At 37.8% G+C, this 25,279-nt stretch overlaps 2 protein-coding genes across 4 annotated transcripts in view; one reads left to right on the forward strand and one right to left on the reverse strand.

Moving 5' to 3' along the window:
* LOC128873503 (tudor domain-containing protein 15) overlaps positions 1-25,279 on the reverse strand; it is a 232,036-nt gene that overhangs the window by 1,493 nt on the left and 205,264 nt on the right. For 2 of the 3 annotated variants that reach the window (XM_054117117.1, XM_054117119.1), the window contains 17 exons: positions 7,805-8,026; positions 6,385-6,512; positions 4,175-4,323; positions 3,984-4,079; positions 3,754-3,906; positions 3,283-3,562; positions 3,030-3,186; positions 2,839-2,952; positions 2,621-2,726; positions 2,373-2,542; positions 2,073-2,296; positions 1,368-1,995; positions 1,128-1,276; positions 701-1,053; positions 410-585; positions 217-336; positions 42-152 (listed from right to left, as the gene is read on the reverse strand). In XM_054117117.1, the coding sequence (XP_053973092.1) occupies positions 42-152; positions 217-336; positions 410-585; positions 701-1,053; positions 1,128-1,276; positions 1,368-1,995; positions 2,073-2,296; positions 2,373-2,542; positions 2,621-2,726; positions 2,839-2,952; positions 3,030-3,186; positions 3,283-3,562; positions 3,754-3,906; positions 3,984-4,079; positions 4,175-4,323; positions 6,385-6,512; positions 7,805-8,026 (3,336 nt within the window). The remainder of the gene's footprint in view (positions 1-41; positions 153-216; positions 337-409; positions 586-700; positions 1,054-1,127; positions 1,277-1,367; positions 1,996-2,072; positions 2,297-2,372; positions 2,543-2,620; positions 2,727-2,838; positions 2,953-3,029; positions 3,187-3,282; positions 3,563-3,753; positions 3,907-3,983; positions 4,080-4,174; positions 4,324-6,384; positions 6,513-7,804; positions 8,027-25,279) is intronic. The other variant, XM_054117118.1, reaches the window with a different exon arrangement.
* The window catches only part of LOC128873512 (uncharacterized), an 88,736-nt gene continuing 75,048 nt past the window's right edge, over positions 11,592-25,279 (forward strand). Inside the window, exon 1 of the mRNA XM_054117139.1 lies at positions 11,592-11,845. Coding sequence (XP_053973114.1) covers positions 11,785-11,845 — 61 coding nt within the window. The 5' untranslated portion in view covers positions 11,592-11,784. The remainder of the gene's footprint in view (positions 11,846-25,279) is intronic.

Genomic DNA, 25,279 nt, shown 5'->3' on the forward strand with positions numbered 1-25,279 from the left:
TATAAAATGCTTTACAGTGTGATGAAACTCTGATTACTTACTACAAGATGTGTGTCTGTTGTTTCTAGGACAGTTACTTCGCACTCCTGGTCGATGAGAAGAGCATGGACTCTATCCAAATCTGCTGTTATCCATTTTCCATTGTTCGTCTTCTAATGGAACAAAATTATTTTAATTTTATATTTTTATTACATTAGAATTATTTAAAATGTTTACCGGTTTTAAGCCATGAATTAGGCATTTTGTACATTGCACAGGCGTATGTTCTAAAATAACTTTCTTCTTTACAGTACCAATCGAACATTCTTCGACGTTACCGTAGTCTACGAATTTAACCTATAACATGTAAATTTTGCATAGTTACAAAGTGTTATAGAAAGTATAGTTAAATAGATGATAACATCTTCACCTTGATTAAGTCATTCTCCAACACTTCCACCACTTCTCCTCTATACCATTTCTTATTTCCATGGTACTGTGCGATGCACAAGTTTCCCGCAATCCACACGGTATCGCATACTTCTAGTGCACAATTTCGATATAGTTTCTCCAACTTTGCTTCTATTTTGTCTAATGATTTTTTATCTGGAAAATAGAGAGGTAGTGAATTAGAGTATAATGTTAATAAATTATTAACGTTTATGTACAAATAGTAATTGTGAAAATGTAGAGAAGGGCAATGTCTTATGGTGGAACATACTTTGTTCTATCGAATGTAGGTATAGGAAACCACTGTGATCTAAGTATGTGGGAACGGCAATGAATGTATTCTCCGATATAGGTTCAGGTGGTAACCAAGCCGATACCGTTGGTAACGATGGAATGTTGTTAAGCACTTCCTCTGTATTGTTCTCTTGAATATCCGAATTAGAATCTGAATCTGAATATCGTAATACTTTTTGCGGTGTTTCTATATTAACACTTGTCTCGCCAAGTTCGTCGTCAATCTTAAACCATTTTACGTCCGATTGAGATATCACTAATCTTTTAGCTTTTTCCTTTAGATGCCGTTTTAACTCGATTGCTAGAATCTTATCCCGTTTCTTTGCATATCTATGAATGTTCAGATACGTTAAAATGAAACAGTGAAATATTAATTATAAGTACCTTGCAAAGTGTTCACCTACTCTTTTATAGGTAAGGCAACCCCTTTATCCACCAGCATTCTATTGACAGAATTAATCTCGATTCTCGTAGGCGTTAACGGTCCATCCAATTTTGCTTGCTTTATCCACAATTCAACGGGAATTGTAGAATCCTCCATGTCTTCGTCATCCTGTGAATTATAGAAATTAACAATGTATAGAAAAGAAGGAGAAACCATCAATTCAGATTTTTTTTTTAAGTACGCAAAGGAGAATGCTCACAAGTTTTGAAATGTAGAACTTGCAATTATAATTGGAGTTTACGATTTCCCGCAATTCCTCGCATGACAACGATGGCCAGGTTGTTGACCCTCCGCATGGTAGTATACCGGACAACTTGATTTTGAACACATAGGATGGCATTTTACAGAACTCCGGCGGCAGTACTTGTAAATCGTTATAGGAGACGGTTTCTTCCATTCCAAGGTCACATAAATACACGATAATTTTATCCTTAGACTTTACATTGACGATTCGACCGCGACAATACCCGCGTTGTGTAGAATAGACCGCGCAAGCTGCATCCTTTGTCCAAATCTCTGGTTTCGCGGAGCGATAGCGTCCATAAAATATTTGCATCTCCTTCATCATTTCTTGTACGTCATCTTGTTCGCATGACGTGTCGGATACGTAAATACACTCTGGGGATAGGGCTTGATGTATTGTAACGCCTATTTTAAAAGGATCTTCAGTGTTCTCTGATGCACTTTTGTTCATTACACTCGAATTTAGCGAATTACACGGTTTATTTACTGGTTCCTCGTTACTCCTATTTACTGTAGCGACCTTTTTCTTGGCATTAGATTTCTTCCTATGTCCTCTGGTATTTGCGCTTGCGACAAAATAGTTACTACAAAATGGAGAGATTTGTTTTAGTAAACTAATCCCAATAACGAATAAGCGACTACAGGCATTTGGAATACTTACTTTGATTTTATACTTATCGCCAGTTGTTTTTTTACTAACAAATGACAAATACTGTTTTTGTCAGGGGTGTACATCGCTACGTTATATCGGTCTTCTATTTTCTCGAAAGCAATAGTTCTCAATACAGGGAAGTTTATTAGGAGTTTCCTGAGGTATTTGTTCGCTTCTGGTGCCCAAGTGTTTCCAGATAACGGTTTTATGTTTGTTAACGAGACTCTTATCGCCTAATGGATAAGAATAAAACGGTGAGACGTATAGTTATTCCAATCGAGTAACTCGTTATTCATTTTTAAAACTCACCTGTGTTTTGCAGGTCATGAATTTTTTAGGCAACGTTCTTATAGCGTCGTAACTTAAGATTGATGTATATCCCAAATCGACGTAGAATACTTTCACGGTATTCTCTGTAACTTCGCGTATTTGACCCCTGTGCCAAAAGCCATCAGTTGCTTGTGCCGCGCACGGTAAATCTGGACAAAAATTAGCGCACATTAATATTTTCAATTTTAATCAGAAGTCAGAAGATGGATTTATGTCAAATACATTACCTTTACAAGGTATTGAGATACATTCACTATTCAACGTGCTAGTCTGCTCGTAGTATTCGGTCATGTCGCGTATCAATTTATTGTAATACGACCTGTTTCCATGTGCCTGTGTAACACAAATTTATATATTTATACTTATAGGTAGCTGTACATATTAGGTATAATTGATAGGAATAATCTTGCACTCAACATAACATTGCGATGAACAAAGATCTTACTTTTTGAACGTATATGCAATTAGGTGATTCAACATGTTTAACTTGGACCTCCGTGTAAACTTCCAGTTCCAATTGTTCTTTGTAATACACTTGCGTGGAATCGGGATTGGTTCTCTGCGAATAGTAAACCGATGGTAAGTTATGCGTTTCGTAATCAAAATCGAGATAACGATGAACGGACAAGTAATTACCAGCAATTTGGTTTGCGAAGAACACGTGGCATGTTTCGCGTACGTTAACATATCCTTGATGGATATTACGCAGGAGTCCCTGGAAGAAATGGCGCAGAGATCAACGTAATAGGTATCCCCAGTTATCATCATGATGCGCATAGAGATCATGGTATTTCTGAAACAACAACGTTCATTTTAAAAATTGAAATCATTCATAATAATAGGAATATGTTATACATGAAGTTGCTGCAGAAAAAACAACGATACGTACGTGCAGACTAATTTCTTGAAGGCCTGTGTACCCTCCTCGTTCCATTTACCATTGTTTGGTACGATGTCGAAAAGAGCGCATCTAAGGGCTAATACTGGCAGCATAGCGAACTGCGGTATAATGTTCCTCATTTTCTTTAGTGGCACGTTGTCTTCTTTCATTCCGTAATCGATAAATATTACGGTGTACCTCTCCTGATCTTCGTCATCTAATACCTTCCCTATGACGCGTCCGCGATACCAAGCTCTATCTCTGGCACATTGCACCACGTACAGTGCGTCTATAAAATAAACGAAATTAGTAAATTTCGTTTGCAGAAATCACTTTGAAAGAAAGATATGTGTTTCTTTTCATTTTTCGATCCAAGGTCATTTCAAGGTCATATACACATGAAATACGTAGATAATAAAAGCAGTTATCAGTGGTCGAAAGCGAGATATTTTGGAAATTATAGAAAATTATACCACGTACTTAATGTGACATCCGTGGGTATTACTCCAGTAGTGTTAGCCAGCATCGCTAGCCCTTTGTTGAGTTCTGCAATTTTATTCTGGTTCTTTATCAATTGAACGTAGAAGCAGAACGGGTTCACAACATGAGTAACGCGAATAGCCTCCGAGAATCCTGAAATTTCAATAACGATTATCGATTAGTTATCCGGATGATCTTACGTACATTGATCCAATAATTTAGTTCCATACCAACGACAAGGTGATTATCAGTCTTCCTGGGAGGAAGGGTGACTACTGACGACGTGGAAGGTTGCTGCAGTGGCAGAAAGGGTTTGTGTTGGAAATCTGTGAACGCAATTGAACGTTAGGGATTTCATCGTTGTAAATCGTAGCTACTCGAACGTTTTGCTTGTAATTAATACAAAGAAAATGATTTTTACTTGTACAAATACTTTCGTTCAGCAGTGGTTCTATTTCGTAATCGTCTGGCAACAAGTCCGTTCGTAGCAAACTGAAAGTGGACACGGGGGGCACGTCTATCGTGCAGTGATTCTTGATGGCATCTACGATGCTATCGTCTACGTGGAATCTGCAGGACGAACACTATTATTTATTTATTATTTAGAATAAGGGTAGAATAAACGAAACTTGGAAATAAACGAGCAAGATGATCCAAAAGAGCAGAGAAACTGATCGATATTAATTCCACGATTAAATAAACGAAACTTGGTAATAAACGATTAAGATGTTCCGAAAGAGCAGAGAAACTGATTAATATTAATTCCACGATTAAATAAACGAAACTTGGAAATAGGCGATCAAGATGGTCCAAAAGAGCAGAGAAACTGATTAATATTAATTCCACGGTGTTTTCCCAGCAATCCTCCATTATCTTCCAAGGAAAAGGAAGGAGGGAAGTGGAGGGTTTGGAAATTCTGAAAGAAATAGAAGTAATCAAGGAAAGTTCTCGTGGTCTGAATCATAAAGTTAAAGGTATTATGGAGTGACTGGGGACGTCTAGTTTATGGGAGAGGATGATCCTTCTCGTGTCCTCCTCCGAGGATGCACCCTGCATATTACAATGGTCGTTTAAACAATAAAATTTTAGGTGGAACGACAGGGGTCGCACTCGAACGCGAACTCGCGTCGTAAGGGAGAACTTTCGAAGTCAAACTCGGAACGTAAATGGAACGTAAATGGAACTTTAACTGAACCTGAGTGGAACTCCCAGAAATGAAACTGCAATTCAACGGGATGGAAACGCAAATGGAACGCGGATGTGTTCGGGACACCCTTCTCGATGGACGATGGACATCGATACTATAGCGAGATGAAGCAAGTAGGCTAACAACGGGCATTGGCGAACTCAAAAATACAGAGAAATTTATTATTGATCATTCAAAAATAGTTTGAAGAAACCATACCTCCTAGTAAGAAAGAAAAGGTGCAGTTGCATGTTGCAGGTGTATCACACAAACAAGAAAATAAAAATAAAATAAAATAAAGAGAAGAAGTGCAACAAAACTAACACGGTTTGTTAAAGAACCTGTGAAATAATTGGGTTCCCTGTGAAACAAAAAAAGAAATTCATCGGGATCAGAATTTTCGAAAGAATGTTTCCACAGCTCCCCCCATAAATTGAAAGTGTCACTGCACGAAACGGCATAAAGATGGTAAATCTCAAAAATAGCGGACGGAGTTTACGTTGTAAATCTAATATACGTATCTGTCAAGCCGTTCATTGGTCAAGGAGATTTTTATTTGCTCTGGTTTACTGAAATACTGTCCAGGCGACACTTGTTCTCGCGGTTGAGCAAAAAAGAATTTTCGTTGAAGCGGCTTTATAACGCAACCGTAGGCGCATTCCACTTTAATTAATTACTCTTCTACTGTTCTCTCTCGCGCTCATTCACTTTTCGTTTGGACATCTGTAAGCTGCTTACGGATATAAACGACAGAGGATTTGTCCGACTCTGCACCATCGTCGGTACCGAGGAAAATAAATTGTTCAATACGTACTGGAGATTTTGATTTATCAAAAGCTTTAGTCTTTTTCACTGCGTCGGGATGTTCCGTATGTTTCAAGACTGGTTAAGGGATTTCCCATACTTCTGAAGTAAATAACACGTTGATAACATTCGGGAACGATGCTTGAGCGCATTAACGAATTTTATTTCTGAAAAATTCTAACAGGTACAAAAAATCGAAGCAAGTAAAAGTGAATCTTATTGTTCGCAAGAAATGATCTCTAATATTTATTGAAAGGATATCTTCCTTTAAATTTTTAGAGTGTTTAAATATCGCTCTAGGTCTCAGTGTCGCAAATTCATATAAATTCGAAGTTATACACGGGAGAATATTTAAAATTGTACAATTAAGAATAAGCAAAACCAGAGAGTGGAATTAATTTTAATTTTCTGCATCTTGTACGTTGCAGCACACTGTCTCTAGATTTCTCTGCTCCAGTAATAACATTAGTTCTGCTTATAAAAGTACTTTCCAGTTTCTTGCCGTACCAACAGCTTTGTAAGGTACACTTTGGTTTTAGTTAAGGATCCATAACGCTACTCTTTTGCATCCTCTCAACTTAATTTATGCTTTCGTGTAATATATAACTACGTTTCTATTTGTACGTAATAACAATGCTTACCTTGCTTCCTGGTTTTCTGGCACAGAGTTTACTACCAAATGGCTAGGAATATTAATTAACTTCATTAATTTCTTTATTACTTGCTGAATATCCACTTTTCCGAGCATCTCATCAATGGTACTGCTTATCTGTTAAAGGATACACGTTTCACCAGTAAGAATATATCAATCGACGGTTATTATTATTATTATATAACGAGAAGATCATTTTAATAAACTTTCTTTCGAGAGCTCAAAGAACGTATTAAAATTAATCGCGAACAGACGGCAATACTTTCTCGCCGTGACAGTTCATTTCGATGACCGTTGGCTGTTTATAATAATTTCATTATGAAAATTTGTATCTCCCCTGTCACGCGCACACGTTGTACCTCGCAGTGGAAGATTTTAAATTTTAAACGTTTTATGACATACCGGAAAATTGGCAATGCCACCTAATTTTAGCTGAATTACTTTCGGCAGTGGTACGTTCGTACATTAATGAAAAATTTGCATGTGTTCGCGGTACGTTTAACGCGATGGCCTGCACTATGACGAGAAATCGCGGAAATTCATTTCATTAGTCGAGTCCTTCTAGATGTGAAATTAACTGGAAATACTAAGGATTAAAGTAACCGTGCTAAACTGAATAAATTCCACTTACAGTATGTGTAGAATGTATTCGTACACCGATCAATTTCCCCCCAAAGTTTTGGGGAAATTGTAGTTTCTTAACTTCTTTTTTTATAATCAATGATATTTTATATATTCTCGGAAATCTCTAAGATAGATATAGTCCAAACAACATTTACTAGTTACTATAATTTGTGAAATTAATAAAAAAATGCGAAAAGTAGGTACAAATATAGAAGCAATAAGTGTATTTGTACGATTCTTATGACGAACCATTTACAGTAGAGTTTGTAACGTAAACACATTAATTTATTGCTCTGTACGAATTAGAAAACATGAAATTTCCAGTAAAGTACTTTTAAAAAAGGTTCTAATAGAGTAATGGAAAAAGATCCCACTTCGAATAACTAATAATTTAGTTAATTTAATGCTTAGAAAAGTTACAATAATTATAAAATCAAAAGGAAATCCCACGAAGGAAGTATTATATACTTGTAAATTAATATAAATTTCTTTTCTTTTTAATGAAGTTTTGAAAATTAAACAGTTGTGCGAATACTTATTGCTTCAATATTTCTATCGATTAATTGTTTTTTTCTTGTTAATTTCGCAACTTACATAAATAGCTATTTTTTTTGGTAATCTATCTATTCTAGAGATTTCCGAGAATATGTAGAATGTCATTGTTTATAAAAAATAAGTTAATAAATTACAATTTTACATAGTTTTTTGGAAATTCTTTCTACACGCACCGTACAAAAGATATCATTTCAGACGAAATAAAAAAGAAATTGACAAATAGTTCTTACAACGTATGCAGACTGTAGTCGTTCCTCATGATCCTTCAGCTGCGAGTCGATCTCGTCGATATTGTTGTCCTTCGATACGCATTGCTCGTGCAACGAGTCGATGATCTTTTTCTCCACATTTTGAAGAATACCGTGTAAATGTGCAAAGTGTTGAGTGATGGCTGACTCCACCTTCTCGTTGTTTTGTCTTTCAGATGGTTGCAGAATGATCGATTTCAATTTCTGAAATTGCAAAGGAGAAAACAGCGTTGATGTACGAATTACAAACATTTGAAAGTCAATTAACGAGTTAACGAAAACAGAACTGTATCATTAACGTTGGATCGTCATAACGTCTAACGTGACAAGGCGCAGAGCCACGAATTCCTTGTTATCGTTCGTTAAGTTATTCCTGAAATTATTAAACGGGCACACTCGATTCGGGATTAAATCAACAACTCGATTCCTTCGCGAGTTTGAACGTCGAAAACCCAAGGAAAGGTCGACGAGTGACACAGGCGCATGAAGTCCAAGGAAAAACCAAGAAACGGATTTAAAGCAGCTCTGTTATATTCAAGCCTCGAATCGTGCAACTTTTACTCTTTATCTTATGAATGTCAAGGCAATACCAAACTCAGATTAACCGCAAAGTAATTTGACCTAAAGCATCGACAAATTAAACAATCCCATTTGTAAAGTAAAATCTCCGAAAGCCAAGCAATCCCGATTAAGTTACAAAGATATTGCATGTTGTCATTCATACTTTTTAAAAGTCAGTTCACCGCATGACACGATTAAAGATATTTAGGTTTCCCAACGTTCGCCTCGAGTGCCTCGAATATCAATCAGGATATTCTGTGACGCAAGTGTTAGATCATTCGTCTAGTTAACGGTGTGTGTAAATTACTGAGGGGCAGGGTTATACGGTGATTCGTTTATTTTCATTTGAACTGCCAGCAGGTTTTCAGCGCGCCTATCCGATCGTCTCTGACGCCGCGATGGACTCTGCGAACATGACGTTTTATTGAATTCTTTGCCTCGTTCACGGTCCAGTGACAGTGGTCTAGTTGAATCGAGGGTTCGCCGAATTTCATGTATCGACATATCTGAGATGCCTGCTGGAACTTGTCAACGTACCGACCACCGCGATGTAAAGACTTTAAATACGCTTGGGGGATCGACAGTCAGCTGCAGACACGATCAATTGTCTACGAATGTTTCTGTGGCGCATTGAAAATACTATGTTATAGTTGAAATCTTTGTAAACGTACCTAGACAAATTTAACCTAAGTAGGAATTTATTTTGCACTGAAAATATTATAATATGAATTTTACTTTTAATATCTTTTTATTTGTAGCTTCTTCCGGATTCAAATTTCCTATAAATAAATAAAAATCCGCAGTCTAGTTATAGCAGTATGATGGACCGTATGAAACATTTAATTCGAAGTAAACAATCGTATTGATTTCAATTCTGGTATTGAAATTGCAGTAGCGTTTTCTTTTTCTTGTAAATCATACTGTTTTGTCACTGTTTTTGATGGCGATAAAGTATATGAGAACTCGAGGATATTATAATTAACCCTTTAATCTATTGGATTGCCTCAAAAATTTCTTTCGAGACTTGCTGTCTTGCGTGGTAGTGTTTGTTTAAATAGACAACCTTATCTCTTAGAAGTTGACGTTACAAGAGTAATCGAGCAAAATAGATGGTATACAACTCACAATCAGTAACGTAATATAAAATATAAAATGTTGTGCATGTATTACTTACTAATAAAACGAAAGAAACTTTTAGGACAACCCAATATAACAACGTGTGAGACTCGTGGTACAGAATATGAGTCGATGATGAAAAACACGAGCCAGGCACGTTGTATGAAAGGGCGCAAGGAATTTTATACTTGATTATGGCACGCACAATCCTGCAGTAAGTCGTAGGACAAAGGGTTAATATATAATGTAATTTGTGTCAACAACGAGGTCTAACAAAGTCTAACATAAAAAATGTCGTTTTCTATTTGACAGTAGAGTGCAAAGGTCTGGGTCATCCGTTATGGAATAAGTAGCAAATCAGTGTCTGAAATGCTAGAAAGTGTATCGACTATCTTCATTAATCAAGAAACAGCACACAAAAAGCCCCAACAGTTTCTCACAGAGATTTCGTGTACATGGTCGACCAGACCGCGTGGCTACAGCAGAGAATGCTAAATAAGAAAGTCGTGGCGAATTGCGACCATAATTAACGTCACAAGTTTTAAATTTGAGAAAGCGTAATTGGAACTTTTACTCTATAGACCTTGCACCAAGATCACCTATTTAGATTGCAATATTTTTCAATTGGAGAACAGTTGTACAGTAGAAACAACGAACGCATCGAATTAGCGCTATTTTTTAATTCGAAACCTTAAAGATTTCACGAAAATCGTATCAAAAATCCAACTAAAAGATGAGAAAAGCTCATGGAAAACGATGATCCATATGTTCAAGATTAAAAACAAATGTAAACACTCGACAACAAACTAAAATCATACGCGACAGTCTTCTGGAAACCACTACAAGGAATAATAATATAATCGCGAAAGCCTTGAGAGGGTCATCCCGTGTGACGGCCGTTTTTTTAAGGTCTTTTTGGAATTTTTTATAGCGAAATGAGTTTTTAAAATTTTACTATATATTTATTCAGCCTTTAACTGTAACTTTCAATTTTTTTAAGCACAAATATTAGGTGTACTGGAAAGTAATGTCGTTTTTACAATTTTAAATACTTGTTTATCACACATCAGCTCGTTGATTTTTATCGATATGGTGTTGCAAATTTGCACACTAAATGGTAAAAGGTTGTTGATAACGAAGCCGAATACATAATTGATTAAAAATAGAAATTTATTAAAAATTTGTTTGAATTTAACGTAAAAGAAACGAAATTACTTTCCCGTCTACCTAATATAATGTGGATCACGAGATTTTTCGGCGGTATGCGACTACTTTTTAGGAAAAAAAAAAAACGGTTCAATATTTTTCAAAAACCCTAGTTCGAACGATAGCCATCCACCTACAGATTAACATGCAATTTGTATTTTTTATTTCAGATTAGCCAGTTTGCCAGAATTATGGACGCCGTTCACCTACCTTTTTTTTTACATGGGTGCCATACGAGCGATAAATCTCGTGATCCACATTATATATTTGCTTAAAAAAATCCAATGTTACAGTTAAAGGCTGAATAAATATATAGTAAAAATTTCGAAGTTCTGTCTTTTTTCATTTCGCTATAAAAAATTCCGATAAAACCTTAAAAAGAACGGTCGTCAGGTCGTCACACGGGATGACCCTCCTCTTAACCCTCTACAGACCGAATTCTCTGATGTCAGTACATTTCCGTCGAGTCTCGCTCGAGGAACCGAAAGGGTTAAATCTAAGAACGGAAATAATATTTTCCCGCATCAGAAAGTCAGCGTCAGAAAACAATATCGCTGACGCGATGAGCTAATATATCGAACCCCAGCGTTATCCTTCAAACGTCCAAGTCGAAACACCTTGGATCGCGAGTTGAGAGTATCAACAACGCCTCGGCGATACGATCGTTACCGTGAACTAGAAGGTCGATCTGTCCCGGGCAGTTTTCCATTGGAAAGAGGATTCTCCGCGAAGGGAAAAAAAACCATACTCGCGAAGGGAGAGCGGCAATGATTGGAATGGCAGGGAGCAAGTGAACAAGAGGTGGGCATAAGCCGATGCTCAACATCGGCGAGCGGACCAACGACCGAACAAACGCGCCTTTCCTCAGTCTTTCACGATCCGAGGACCGGTTACCATCGCCGCTGTCTGTCGCAGCTTGTGTGTTCCGCGTCTACTCGGTTCGTCACCGTTCTCCAACGACGTCCTGGCGTCGAGGATGAGGCTGGCGCGACGTATAGGGAGTACCTAGCCTCAGCTGCATTTAGGTTCAGCCAACTTTGGCAGGAAGGAACGGATAAAGGGACAGGAAGAGGAGGACCATGCGCTGGCTCGACAGCTACTGCGTCCTGGGCTGCGTCGCCTTCCTTTTGTCGCTCGTTGGTGAGTAGGTAACCTTTACGAGAACTGTTTCTTCGAGGTACTCGGTGTCAGTGTCACATGTGCCATCTACAGCCGGGTCGTTTTCAGTCTTACACGCACTTTAAACATTTACGCAGTTTACAATGTTTTATCTACTGGGACCTACTCGCAGGATACTTCGGAGTCGTCTGCTTGTTGAGATCAGTGATACATCTGAAGTTTGTCGATATGTTTGTATCATTTCCTCTTTTCAACATTTTCCAGAGAAAAAAACAAGACAAACACATCGGCAAACTTTAGATTTATTCGAAACCTACGGTTTTGCCGTTCTCTGGTTGAGATCTATCGATCGTGTTGTTGACTGAGGTAGTCTAATTACTTCGATCTAAGGAAACAGATGCGAGTTTTGGTACACATAATGGGTATGCAAAAGTTAATGTCAAAGTGTACTAATAATGAAAATCTCCTGAGTTGGTGCTCAATCTAAGTAGACTTTCTAAGTAGTATTTAAGGTGTTGAGATGAGAGGTAGAAGTACCAGTACTGTGGAGGACTTTAACGAAGACAGTTTTCATTTGTGACTACTACTCCACGCCCTGAATTCTGTGGTATTTTTCATTTCGCAATGACAGTAATATGGAGTAAGTATAGTAGTATGTCCCTGGTGAACTTGAAGTTTGAATATGCATTAGTGGAGAACACGTGCTCTGTTCGAAACGTTCTCCAATGTGATAATGATATTAGAGCACTGCTAAATTTACACCTTTGTTCTGATTGAACAAGATTGGATTTTTTTTGTAATAATGATATAATATAAACAAATTGTCAACAACGTTCTAGAACAGAGCGATTTAATTCAATTCAATATTTTTTATTTCTAAAACATTAGTTTTATTCAATCTTTATTGTATGTATCAGAATCGTTCTGATTAATATCGATTAATATTCATGTAGTAATGGGAGCGTTAAAATTCTTTGCAACCCCACGTATTATCGCAAATTTAACCCAGAGGGGATCGCGTAATCAATTCCAAACTAAACAAAATGACCACGGATCGTCGCGTTGGGTTTTTCGGATAAGTTTTATTCCCTCCAACGCTGGATGGGCTGAAATTGCGCGGAGTTGCGCTTCGAGAAAGGAAAGTACCGCGAAATATTAGTGATGCAAGCCATTGTCTCTCGGCCCGGCATTCTGATTACCTTTTCCTCCGCGAGTCAAGAGTACGTAGACCTATTTTCAGAACGAACGATATATAACAAATTCTCACGAACGCCACGAGGACCTAATACGGACATCTAATAACACCACTTTCTCCGTCAAAGTCCCGGTACTCGCGAGGCGAGACCTCAATTAATTCCACGATAACAATTATTACGATCGCGTTACCGTTTCCCAGACACGTAAACCAGGAGGAATCAATTACAGCTCGACATCTCTCCCCTTAACGAGGGTCGGAGGCGTTGATGCGCTAGTAACGTTCCCAAAACGGCTGGCCAGACGTTGGACCAAGGTGAATCTGCATACTTTTGACGAAAAATGTTTACCCTACCGTGAAATTAACCCTTTGAGCGCTGAATATTCCTGGTTGAAGCTACTCGCGTGGACGGGGAACATTAACTGTTTTATTGGAAACATTTTTCGCGCGAACAAGGCATGAACATTCATACTTGAAGATTCACTCATAGGGAATCGAAGAGATCAACCTACATGCGCCCATAGAACTCAAAGTCTTTTTCTTTGGTGTCTACCAGCAACTCGAGATGTTTTTTTAGCATTTTATTGCCACGGATGCTAAGCTTAGATTGACTTTAAAAATGTAGCCCGATTTGTGAACGCAAACTAATTTGAGATTTGAGAATCAGGTGAACCTTTACATCACCGACAATCATTTTATTTGCGAAACTTCGAGTTCTGAAGAAATGAAACTGAAACAAATATTACTGCTTTTTAATCTATTCCGTGAAACTTGATGGTGACAGAGAGTAACCTCTCGAGTTACTACTTACTACTTACTACTTACTACTTACTACTACTTACTACTATTTATAGGCTTTTTAATTGCAGTATTTAGCTTTTCGAATTTATTTACTGTGTCGATGGTTGTCTATTTACAATGTTCAGTGTTTGGAAACAGACTTTGCTTTCAATGTACCCAGTAACAGTATGGAGGAATTATTGTCAGCCTAGATTGGCATATGCTTCCGTAGAAAATTCTTTTTTTAATTAAAGACTGCTCCTAAAGAGCCCGGTAGATAAAGTGTTAAGACATGCCAGTATTATTCTTTGAATATCCTCGAATAGTACTTTGAACTACCAGCATTAAGGGGTTGGTATTCTAATTCCCCAACTTTTGAGCCTTGCCAACAATCTTTCCACTGTAGTTTTTCTTACCAATGAAGCTTCTTGTAACACCACCAAGATACAGTGGGTGTAGAAAGTATTCGTACACCGATCAATTTCCAAAAAAACTATGTGAAATTTGTAATTTATTAACTTTTTATTTTACAAACAATGATATTCTACATATTCTTGGAAATCTCTAAAATAGATACAGTACGAAAAGATTAGATATTTTGTATACGTGAGAAATCAACAAGAAAAAACAATAAATCGATAGAAATACAGAAGCAATAAGTATTCGTACAAGTGTTAATTGGAGGAATTATTGTCAGCCTAGATAGGCATATGGTGTTTTAGAAAATTCTTTTTTGAATTAAACACTGTCTCTAAATAGGCCGATAGATAAATTGTTAAGATGTGAGTGGGAGTAGTCATCTCTTACTGCAAAGCGTTGATATTCTAATCTCCCATCTTTCGAGCGTTGCCAAGGATCTTTCTTCTACAGTTTTTCTTACCAATGAAGCTTAACGTAACACCACATAGATATCTACTTCTTCTTTATAATATACTTCGGGCTACCAGCGAAATCTGGTGCTCGAGAAAGCGTTACCATTGACGTCTTCCCCCCAAAAAATTCGTTTTCCTCTAAAACGAAGAGTCTTCCCAGTGCAAAGCGTTAATATTCTAATCTCCCATCTTTCCAGCGTTGCCATGGATCTTTCATCTACAGTTTTTCTTACCGATGAAAGTTAACGTAACACCACCAAGATATCTACTTCTTCTTCGTAACATTCTTCGGGTTACCAGCGAAATTTCGTGCTTGAGAACGCGTAACCATCGACGTCCTCACCCAAAAATGCGTCTTTCTCCAAAACGAAGGGTCTCCCTGGTGCAATCTCGTTTACCTTGTTAAATCATCCGCGTAGAATCCACTCCGTCTTCGCAGCGCACAGCGTTAATTATACTGCGTAAACAGTCAAAGGGAACCTTCCTTCCCCGAAGAAAACGAGCGGAAGTCGTCTAAAGACCTCGCCCCAGTCGCGAAATTAAGTTCATCCGCAAATGGGGAGTCGGAGCGCGACGGGGAGTCGTTGGTGCAGGTCTTATCGCGGTGATCAGGGATCGATATCGCGGATTACCTTTCCATGCCGATCACGGGACACCCGGTGAGTGTTCCGTCCGGGATTTAATTAGTGAGATCGATCGAGAATTCGCGGACCAGCTCGGATTAACTGCGAATTCTGAATTTATTCTTCGCGCTTATCGATGCGCCTCAATCGGAGAGGCGATCGGTAATCGACGCCCCTGAACGGTTTGTTCCGTTTACACTGATTCGCCTGGCCAACGCGCGATTCCTGTCTCATTAATTCCGCTTGTGTAAACGCGGTACTCGATCGTGGAAACGTATCCGTCTGCCTCATGAAATCGCGCTGGCGTTGCTGCTGTTCTGGCGCCGCGGTTATGATTACGCGAACGAAGCTTTTTTCATGATTTTTTTGGTTTGTCGTTGAGGGTGCAGCATCGTGGCTTTATCAAAGATAGGATTTTTAGAAGATACGTGAGAATAAGTGGCTCGTAATGGTAAAGATTGAACAGAAGAAGGCTAGGTTTCGGTAGGGGGTAAAATATTGGGAAAAATCGTGAGTAGACTGTGGATGTTTATGCATTTGTGGTGAAAATATAGGGAAATCTATGAGAATGTATGCAAATGCAATGATATATAAAATATACAAATTAATACGCATGTTAGATCGTTTGGTATATAAGACATACTTCCGTTTAATACATTTTTAAATGAACAAAATATACGTATATATATCGTCAGTGTAAGAAGTATTCGTACAGCAACCAATTTAAAATAAATGGTTCCTGTACGAATACTTATTATTAGACTGCGGATCTTTATGCAAAATAAAATCTTCGCAAATGTGCCTACAAAAATTGAACCTAAATGGGAATTTATTTTATTCTGCAAATATTATAACATGAACTTTACTTTCAATCTTTTTTATATTCTTGTTATTAGCAACGCCTTGAAGTGCGGTACTTTACAGTATCTTGTTAATTAATTTAGCTTTTTTTATAAACTTCACGTAATCGTGGCTTTCTCGTCATCTAAGCTGTCCTCGACGAGAGGTTCCAGTATATATTTCTGTCTTTGTATGCCGTATTTTGGACAGTGCAAGATTAAGGGGGCATCCTGAATTAGGAGGTCCAGAAAAAGCGGTTTTTCGTGAATATTTTTAGGATGGAAAAAAATTATTAATTCTATCGAACTTTTTATCCTATTTTCATACATATTTGAGTAGTCCGTACTAATCTTTTCAACAAGAAATATTCGAATTGAGTCGACTGTGACGCACATTTGTAGAGCACCTCACAATTAAAACCTCCTATCGGCAGGAAAGATGCAAGTCGTAATTTTGGTTTGACAAAAAAAAACCAAGATATTTTCATTTTCATACATTTTTCTTCTATATGAACTAAGAAAATTCATACAAAAAAAATTTTAGACAACTTTTTTATCAAGTTAAAGTGATTTTTTTCACCCAAAGAACTCGTTCTTTTTTTCAAACTTGCAGTAATTTCACATTTCACCATTTTTGCGGGGGTTTCTTAGTTCACATAGAAGAAAAATGTATGAAAATGAAAATATCTTTTGTTTTTTTTTATGGCAAACCAAAATTACGACCTGCATCTTTCCCGCCGATAGGAGGTTTTAATTGTGAGGTGCTCTACAAATGTGCGTCACAGTCGACTCAATTCGAATATTTCTTGTTGAAAAGATTTGTACGGACTACTCAAATATGTATGAAAATAGGATAAAAAGTTCGATAGAATTAATATTTTTTTTCCATCCTAAAAATATTCACGAAAAACCGCTTTTTTTTAGACTTTCTAATTCAGGATATCCCCCTAAGTGGAAAGTCTCAATTCTTTTACTGTATCTACGGCAATATGAATTCGCATAAACATCCACGGTTTAATCGTGAGCAATCGTAAAAATTCAGTCCTCGTTTCGGAGTCCCAGAATGATTTCATAGTTCAGAGCTACGATACGCGCGATATTCCCGAGAATAACTTTACCGTAACGAATTAATTCGCGCCCCCTTAACGTAATTCGCGCCACGAATAAGTCGATTGATGGTCCTGCGGATGGTTTTGCGGAGATTCAAACGGTCGTTCAGCGTAAAGAGAGCGAGGCTGAGAGAGCGATCCTTGAATGAAAATTATTTCTCTATCTAGACCGAGCAAATGGCTCGAAGTGGAACGCCTTTCGAATCGTCGATCGACAGAGGGTTAGAGAAAGAGGGGGACAGAAACTATCTCGTTTGTTCTTGGCTTCTGTTCGTGAAAGAGGGGGGCAAAGCGTGACTCTGAAAACCCGATAAAGCCTAAGATGCGCCACTTTCGCAGAGCTATCGCTCAAGCAACGCTTGTTCAATTTGCATTTCGAATGCGGTAGATAAATACTTAGTAGTATCCACTGTTTGCTCGTCCGAGAACCGTTTCCCTGATATCGTTTTATGCCTGGTTACTTGCCCGTCCGCGATTTCCATGGCGTGCGCGCCTTTTCTTCCAGACCCTGTTGAAACGTGCTCCGCGTTCATCGAGATTACCTAGAGCGTGAACGACCATTTGGCGTTCAACTATACTTGGAGATTGGTCAATTTTATTTATAAATTAAATATAAGTCTCATATTCGTCAATGTAAGACACATAAATGCTGTTGAATAGTTTTTTATTAATTGTACGTTTTTTCCAATCTCGCGACGTTTACCCGCGGTCTCTTCATTGGTCGCCTTTTTCGTTCTGCCCGTGGCGTGGCATTTTCCGCCCTTAAATCGCCAGCACGCGCCCCACTCTTTCTTGGGGAAGACCCCGATATAGCCGGCTCTACGGGGCCTGGTCAAACTCATGTCACACCGACGAAATATGGAAGGGTCCCGCCGAAATTCGACTTCGACCCTCGCCACGTTCTCCGGAGTCTAAACACCCCGCTAATTTATGGCGGCACTTGAACAGCTCTGGCCATCGCCAGCCTATTGCCATGTCGCCTCACTGTCGTTCGCTCTTACAGTAATGTTACAATTTTTACATGACTGGTGGAGTTAACACTTTCGCTGCGGATGAAAATAAGTAGCCGTTCGCTGGGAGCTACAATTATGATATTTTTTTTAATGAAAAATTTCTTACAAATGATCTAATATGATTATTTTGAAAAACATATATTTGTGTTAACTTATTTCATATATAATATGATTGCCGAACAAAAAAAATGAAAACTGAAAATTAATAAAAACAACCATATATTTTCAGTTGGACGCACATGTGTGTCATCCGCAGCGAAAGTGTTAAACGATTTGTGCAGTGAACGGGTCATATATTGTCAGTACAAGAGTATAATTAATCAATGATAATAGCATGTTTCGATAGTAGGTCAAAACTTCAACAATACGCTTAAGAATCGCTACGCCCCATAATTAAAAGTGGTTAACTTTGCGATGCTTATCAGTTTCGTGCCACGTTGTGTTTCAACTCTTTCGTTAATCCATCGTGCAGTTTTACACTTTCATAAAATAGTTTCACTCTTGAACTAGAAAACGACGAGCACGAATTACGCGAATAACGATCCGCCTCAGTTTTTCATTGCCAATACCACGGAATAGACAATCTCCAGTGAATAATAATCTCTAGCAACGTTGATACTTTTATCTCGTCGCTGAGAAGCGCGCGCGTTTCCTTCGAGTCGCATCTGGGCGATCAATCGTTTACAAATCGTCGAAGCGCGCCGCGTGTAACGATTTCTTCATTAAATTTATTGATGTCGCAAAATCGAGACGCGCCAGGAATAAATTCAGCTCGCGGTAAAATCATGCTCATTTAATACGCCTCATTATAAATTATATAAATGTCGTCGAGTGACGCGCATGCGAGGTTCGGGGTATAATTAGACGTTATTATGCGCGCGTGCAAAGCAGTGGATATGTAATACTGGAAGACAAGTCTACTTGCTAATGACGTCCCTGGGAAATTAAGGGAACTCTATTTTGAATCGTGAAAAATGGTCGTTATTTTCTACCGACACGACTTTTCGCGAGGCTTTTTTTTTTCACTTTTCGACGGAACCACGGTTAAGAAGATTTCTTGTTTTCTGAAATTCATGTATGCTCGCACCGGAGCGAGTTAATTAGGGGATGCAGACCATCGTGTTCCATTTTTAGGAGCCCGGATTGGAAAGTTAAAACATTCGCGACTAATGCCTAGCGCGCAATTAACGTGGCACGTCAAATTTATGTAAACGAGCGAAGTCTTCTTGGTGACGTCGCGAAGAAAGAGCTTGTAAATTGTTACTTTTATATTTGTTATTCCAAATTTGTACGAAATTTTCATTCCACAATTTTCATTGACACAGTGTCGGAGGCATTCGGTTGGCAACTGTTAGCCAGCCAACCTGTATTACTTATTGTTAGAGAGAATTCGATAAGGCGCATTATCAGCACGCTACACCCCAAGCACGATTTCATCGATTTTCCCAAATAACCGCGATAACAACCGACACTGCCAATTACCAGAACGATAATACTACTTGCCTGATTCAGTTCTAATGGGTATGTCTTTATTTAGGTTAATTCTAATTTATTTATCGAGGAACTCCATTGATTCGCATAAATATCTGCAGTTTACCGATAAGAAATCTCCCGTAAATCTAGTATTAATTCACATTGAATTGATCAAACATAAAACGATAGAAAATCCTTTAGACATTTTCCTCGAAACTTTAACTAGTTCTTTCTTATAGCAGAGAACAGCTTTCCACCTTTCCGTTCTCTGTTTAGTTATTGTTTCGTCGCGATGCGTCGTCGATGGGAAGAAGCAACCAAAGGAAGGAAAAATAGAGAAGACCGCGTCCGCGAGCAACGAAAGCAAAAACGAAGATCGTCGGGGTTTCTTTTGCGCGAAACACCGAACGACAGCGCACCCGCGAGTGTAATATTTTTGTCATGCGTGAACCGCACAATTCCTTCTGAGAGAAATCGACGGGGTTTCCACTTTTTATTGGAATCGGCCATTATACGCTCGCGGGATCAAATGGGTGACCGCGAAACGGAAAATCTGGCGGACTGGAAACAGGCTTACCGCGACGTGTATTTCGCGTGGATGGCCGTTTTAACGTTTTAATCCCTTGTCCTCTGCAATCGAGAGCAAGGACACGTGAGATTTCAAAGAAATTTGCTGTAGGTACTGAGAGAGTAAAAAAAAACAAATATTTTTAATTAGTACGCGAATATAACTCGTGATTGAAGGGAGAATTAAAGAAAAAAATTGAAATTTTAATTTTTAGCAAAGTTTTATGCAAAAATGTCCGATTTTCTGTCAAATCTAGTCCATGTATCTTCAGAAAAATTCTTCGTTCAATCACGAGCTATACTCGCGTACTAATAAAAAATATCTGTTTTTATTTTATTTCAAAGCTATCGCGAGCTATCCTGACCAGACGGTAGCTTTTTCAAAAGGATCTTCGGAAACCAGCTTACATTTCCGAATATTTTTTAATGAAAAATTTATGAAATATTGTTCAAATGTTACTCTTTCGAACAACATAAGTTAAAATAATATAATTCATTTAGTTTCTTCGACAAAATTTGTAGAAAATTTGCTTTCTTTTTGGCTCTCAAAAGGCAGTATTAGCGAGGTAGAGAATTATTTTTGGCAGTTTGTTCGAAATATTTATAGAAAATGTGCTTTCTTTTTGGTCTTCAAAAACCATGTAACCCCTTAGGGTAGAGGCAGTATTAGCGAGGTAGAGGATTATTTTTGGCAGTGAGGGCAAGTTTGTTCGAAATATTTATATTAGGGGGACCAGAAAGTAATGTCGTACCTTTTACATTAAATTCAAACAAATAAATTTATAACAAGTTTTTATTTTTAATCAATTATGTAATCGCCCTCGTTATCAACAACCTTTTGTTATCTAGTGTGCAAATTTTCAATATCTGAACGATAACAATCAACTGGTATACAATGAGCTGATATATGATAAACAAGTATTGACATTCACAGAAACGACATTACTTTCTGGTCCCCCTAATAGAAAATGTGGTTTCTGTTTTGGCCCTCAAAGACCATGTAACCCCTAATAAAACCCACCTCCAGCATATTAATTTCCACACCGCGACCGTCAAGTTGCATGTCGATCCATGCCAATAACGCACCGCAATAGTCGCGATAGATACACACTTCTCAGGGTCCGTGGAACGAAACGAAACAACGAATGGGACCGCGGGGCGATCGCGCGTACCGTCGGTTTTATTTTTTTATATCGTGGAATTTATTTTCGATGTTGCCCGTTGTCCAGTCCGCGCAAATAAATCTGTTCGAGAGAGCGACGCGTGACTCGTCGTCGTTCGAAGCCTGCCACGATAAATTCCATTTCGACGTCACGCGGGCAAACCAACGGTGACAATAATGCATAGGTGCATAATCCGCGACTCCTACGCGCCGCGTGAATGCACCGATCCCGCCGATACTTTTGTATAATACATACACGTGCGAACGAACCGACGCTACGTGGACGGCCACGCAACAGGGTTGCGTCCTCGTTGCACGCGCGTTGCTGCAGTGGCCTGGGGAAAATTAATCTAGGAAAATCAAGGAAAATAAATAGACCGCGAAATTTTTATGCATTTACAGGAAATTTTAAGATGCGAGAAATACGTGCACCCAGTATGGAGTGATATAAAAAAATATTGAAAGTGAAGCGTGCGTTATACATTACTTGCAGAGTAAAGCGAATTCTCATTTAGGTTTGACTGTTGTAGGTACGTTTACAAGGATTTTGTTCGGGAAGTAATTGCTGGAACGAGACGATGTCTTTGTAAATATATTAATTAAAATGTGTGTCGTGGAAGAGAGATGGCTCCTGGGGACATTCGAGAATTAGAGAACGATTAATCAGGCGACTCGAGGGTCGCTAGAGGCCATCTTCTTGCAGTTGAGGAACGAGACAAGATTTCACTTTGTAAGGTAGAGAAGGGGCTTAACCCTTTGCACTCGAAACCTTTTTTTCTGGTATTTACCAGCAACTCGAGATGTTTCTTAGAATTCTATTGCCATGAATTCTAAGCTATCTAGATTTGAGAATAAAGTCACCTTTACCTCGCTGACATTCATTTTATTGACACTTCGAGCTTCAAAGAAATTAAACCTAAAGAAACATTAGGTATTGCAGATTTGCTGTGTGAAACCTATGGTGACTGAGAGTTACCTCTCGAGTGCAAAGGGTTAACTTTTTACCCGTGGAATTTAAGTTCCTCGTTCCTCCTTGAGCTTTAAAATGAATTTAAAAGATTTTCGTAAATTTTTGTATTACTTTTCTATCGAATTGCTATTGGGTTGTCCGGAAACTTCATGTCTATTTTTAAGAAAAATTCAAAGGCATATAATATATATACATGTATTTATTGAATTATATACGTACCATTTTGTTCCACAACCTTTCCACCTTTTAAGGAATGTATACATACATGTTATTTGTTTTTAGTCATTCCGATATATTCAGACTTTTACCGCCTACTAAAAATTGGCATGGACTTTCCAGACAGCCCAATATATTATATTTGAAATACTTTTTGCCCTTTCAAGCCAATATAAATGTATCGTTTTGTGCAGTAATAACTCGTGATCGTGATTGGCAAAAAACTAGGAATGCGAGCTAGAATTATGTAGTCCTTTAATTCGTTTCAATAATTACGTTTGTGGCGTGCATCCGAGGCGATTTATATATCCCTTCATTCGAATGTAAATGTATTAGCGAACCAATATGTTGCGCGTGAATAATTCATCTTTGTGAAAATAATACGATTCAGAATGACTGGAAACAAACGTATTAATTAACCCAACTTTAACGGCGTGCACGTTGCAGCTCCAAAGTAAAATTATGAATTCAGCGCGTCGATATTATGGAAGCTTTAATCACGGGGGCCATTGCGTGCCACGATAAACGATTAATATTTGAAGAATTTCATAGGATTCCAGGGACTTGCCATCGAAGATATTATAATATTTGCCAATTTGTAGCGAATTTATGACGTATGCCGGGTTGCTTCCCAAAAATGGGATATTAATCACGGGGAGAGCGGAACTAGTTCTTGCAATAAACATATTTCGAGTCGTCCGTATTGAGGCGAATTGCGCAGAATATTCACGACAATTATTGCCAATAATTAATCTTTAATTATAATTGGTAACGCTCCTTTTAATTATTACCTCCCACGGTAATCTATTCAGAATTTATAATTACCATTTTTCAACCTATAAACGAATTCACCTCGGTTGGTGCGCGCGTCACGGATCGACCAGGAAAATCAGAAGTAGTCCTCGCGTTGTTCGCTATAGTTGATCAGTAAATGATTTTTTGGGGGAAGAAATCGAAAATGGAGAGAAATGAAAGTGAAGTAGTATATTATATTGTCCACAGGGAAAAATTAAATGTATGCTGAAACATGAAGATGCACGTGTTCTTAACTTGAACGATCTTGGGTATATTGTAGGTATAACTGTGATGTGTTCTCCACCTGAGTCTATTTTAACTACGTTCTTCGTTACTTTGAAACATGAAATCCATATCTTAACACGTAGATTACCAGACTAATAATTGTGAACATTTCTACGAGGCTAAATTTGTTGTCTATACAATTAAAAGCGGTGTAATCCAACATTCGTAGTAGTATTTAGTTCTACGACCTCTTACCAATCCTATCCATATTATTTTTTGTTAACACCTCACTTTCAGATTTAATTTATTTGGGGAAGCAGAAAGTAATGTCGTTTCTGTGAATGTCAATACTTGTTTATCATATATCAGCTCATTGTATACCAGTTGATTGTTATCGATCAGATATTGAAAATTTGCACACTAGATAACAAAAGGTTGTTGATAACGAGGGCGATTACATAATTGATTAAAAATAAAAACTTGTTATAAATTTATTTGTTTGAATTTAATGTAAAAGATACGACATTACTTTCTGGTCCCCCTAATATTTAATTCTTTAATTAAAATCCCTGTCTCCCCTATGGGGGCGACGAGGCGATGACGTGTTAAACACCATGCCACTGCTCTTTTCCAAAATAGTCCTGACTCGTACACGTTTGGGTTCTGAATCCTACACGCTTGAGTTCATACTTACAGTGGGTGTAGAATGTATTCGTACACCGATCAATTTCCCCCCAAAGTTTTGGGGAAATTGTAGTTTCTTAACTTCTTTTTTTATAATCAATGATATTTTATATATTCTCGGAAATCTCTAAGATAGATATAGTCCAAACAACATTTACTAGTTACTATAATTTGTGAAATTAACAAAAAAATGCGAAAAGTGGGTACAAATATAGAAGCAATAAGTATTTGTACGATTCTTATGACGAACCATTTACAGTAGAGTTTGTAACGTAAACACATTAATTTATTGCTCTGTACGAATTAGAAAACATGAAATTTCCAGTAAAGTACTTTTAAAAAAGGTTCTAATAGAGTAATGGAAAAAGATCCCACTTCGAATAACTAATAATTTAGTTAATTTAATGCTTAGAAAAGTTACAATAATTATAAAATCAAAAGGAAATCCCACGAAGGAAGTATTATATACTTGTAAATTAATATAAATTTCTTTTCTTTTTAATGAAGTTTTGAAAATTAAACAGTTGTGCGAATACTTATTGCTTCAATATTTCTATCGATTAATTGTTTTTTTCTTGTTAATTTCGCAACTTACATAAATAGCTATTTTTTTTGGTAATCTATCTATTCTAGAGATTTCCGAGAATATGTAGAATGTCATTGTTTATAAAAAATAAGTTAATAAATTACAATTTTACATAGTTGTTTTGGAAATTGATCGGTGTACGAGTACTTTCTACACCCCCTACATCTGCCCTGCTTGAACCTCGACCACCCAAGTGGAGACAATATTCCCACCCCTCCCGCATCCACATCTCATCAAATCCTTCCAAATCAACCCGCGACACCCAATTACTCAACTGTCCCACTACGAGCTTAGCCACAGGTCCCCATCCAACCGTGAACCATTTACACGTGGATTCTCGGCCAAT

This window comes from Hylaeus volcanicus, chromosome 3 (assembly GCF_026283585.1).
Source record: "Hylaeus volcanicus isolate JK05 chromosome 3, UHH_iyHylVolc1.0_haploid, whole genome shotgun sequence".
Taxonomy (NCBI): domain Eukaryota; kingdom Metazoa; phylum Arthropoda; class Insecta; order Hymenoptera; family Colletidae; genus Hylaeus; species Hylaeus volcanicus.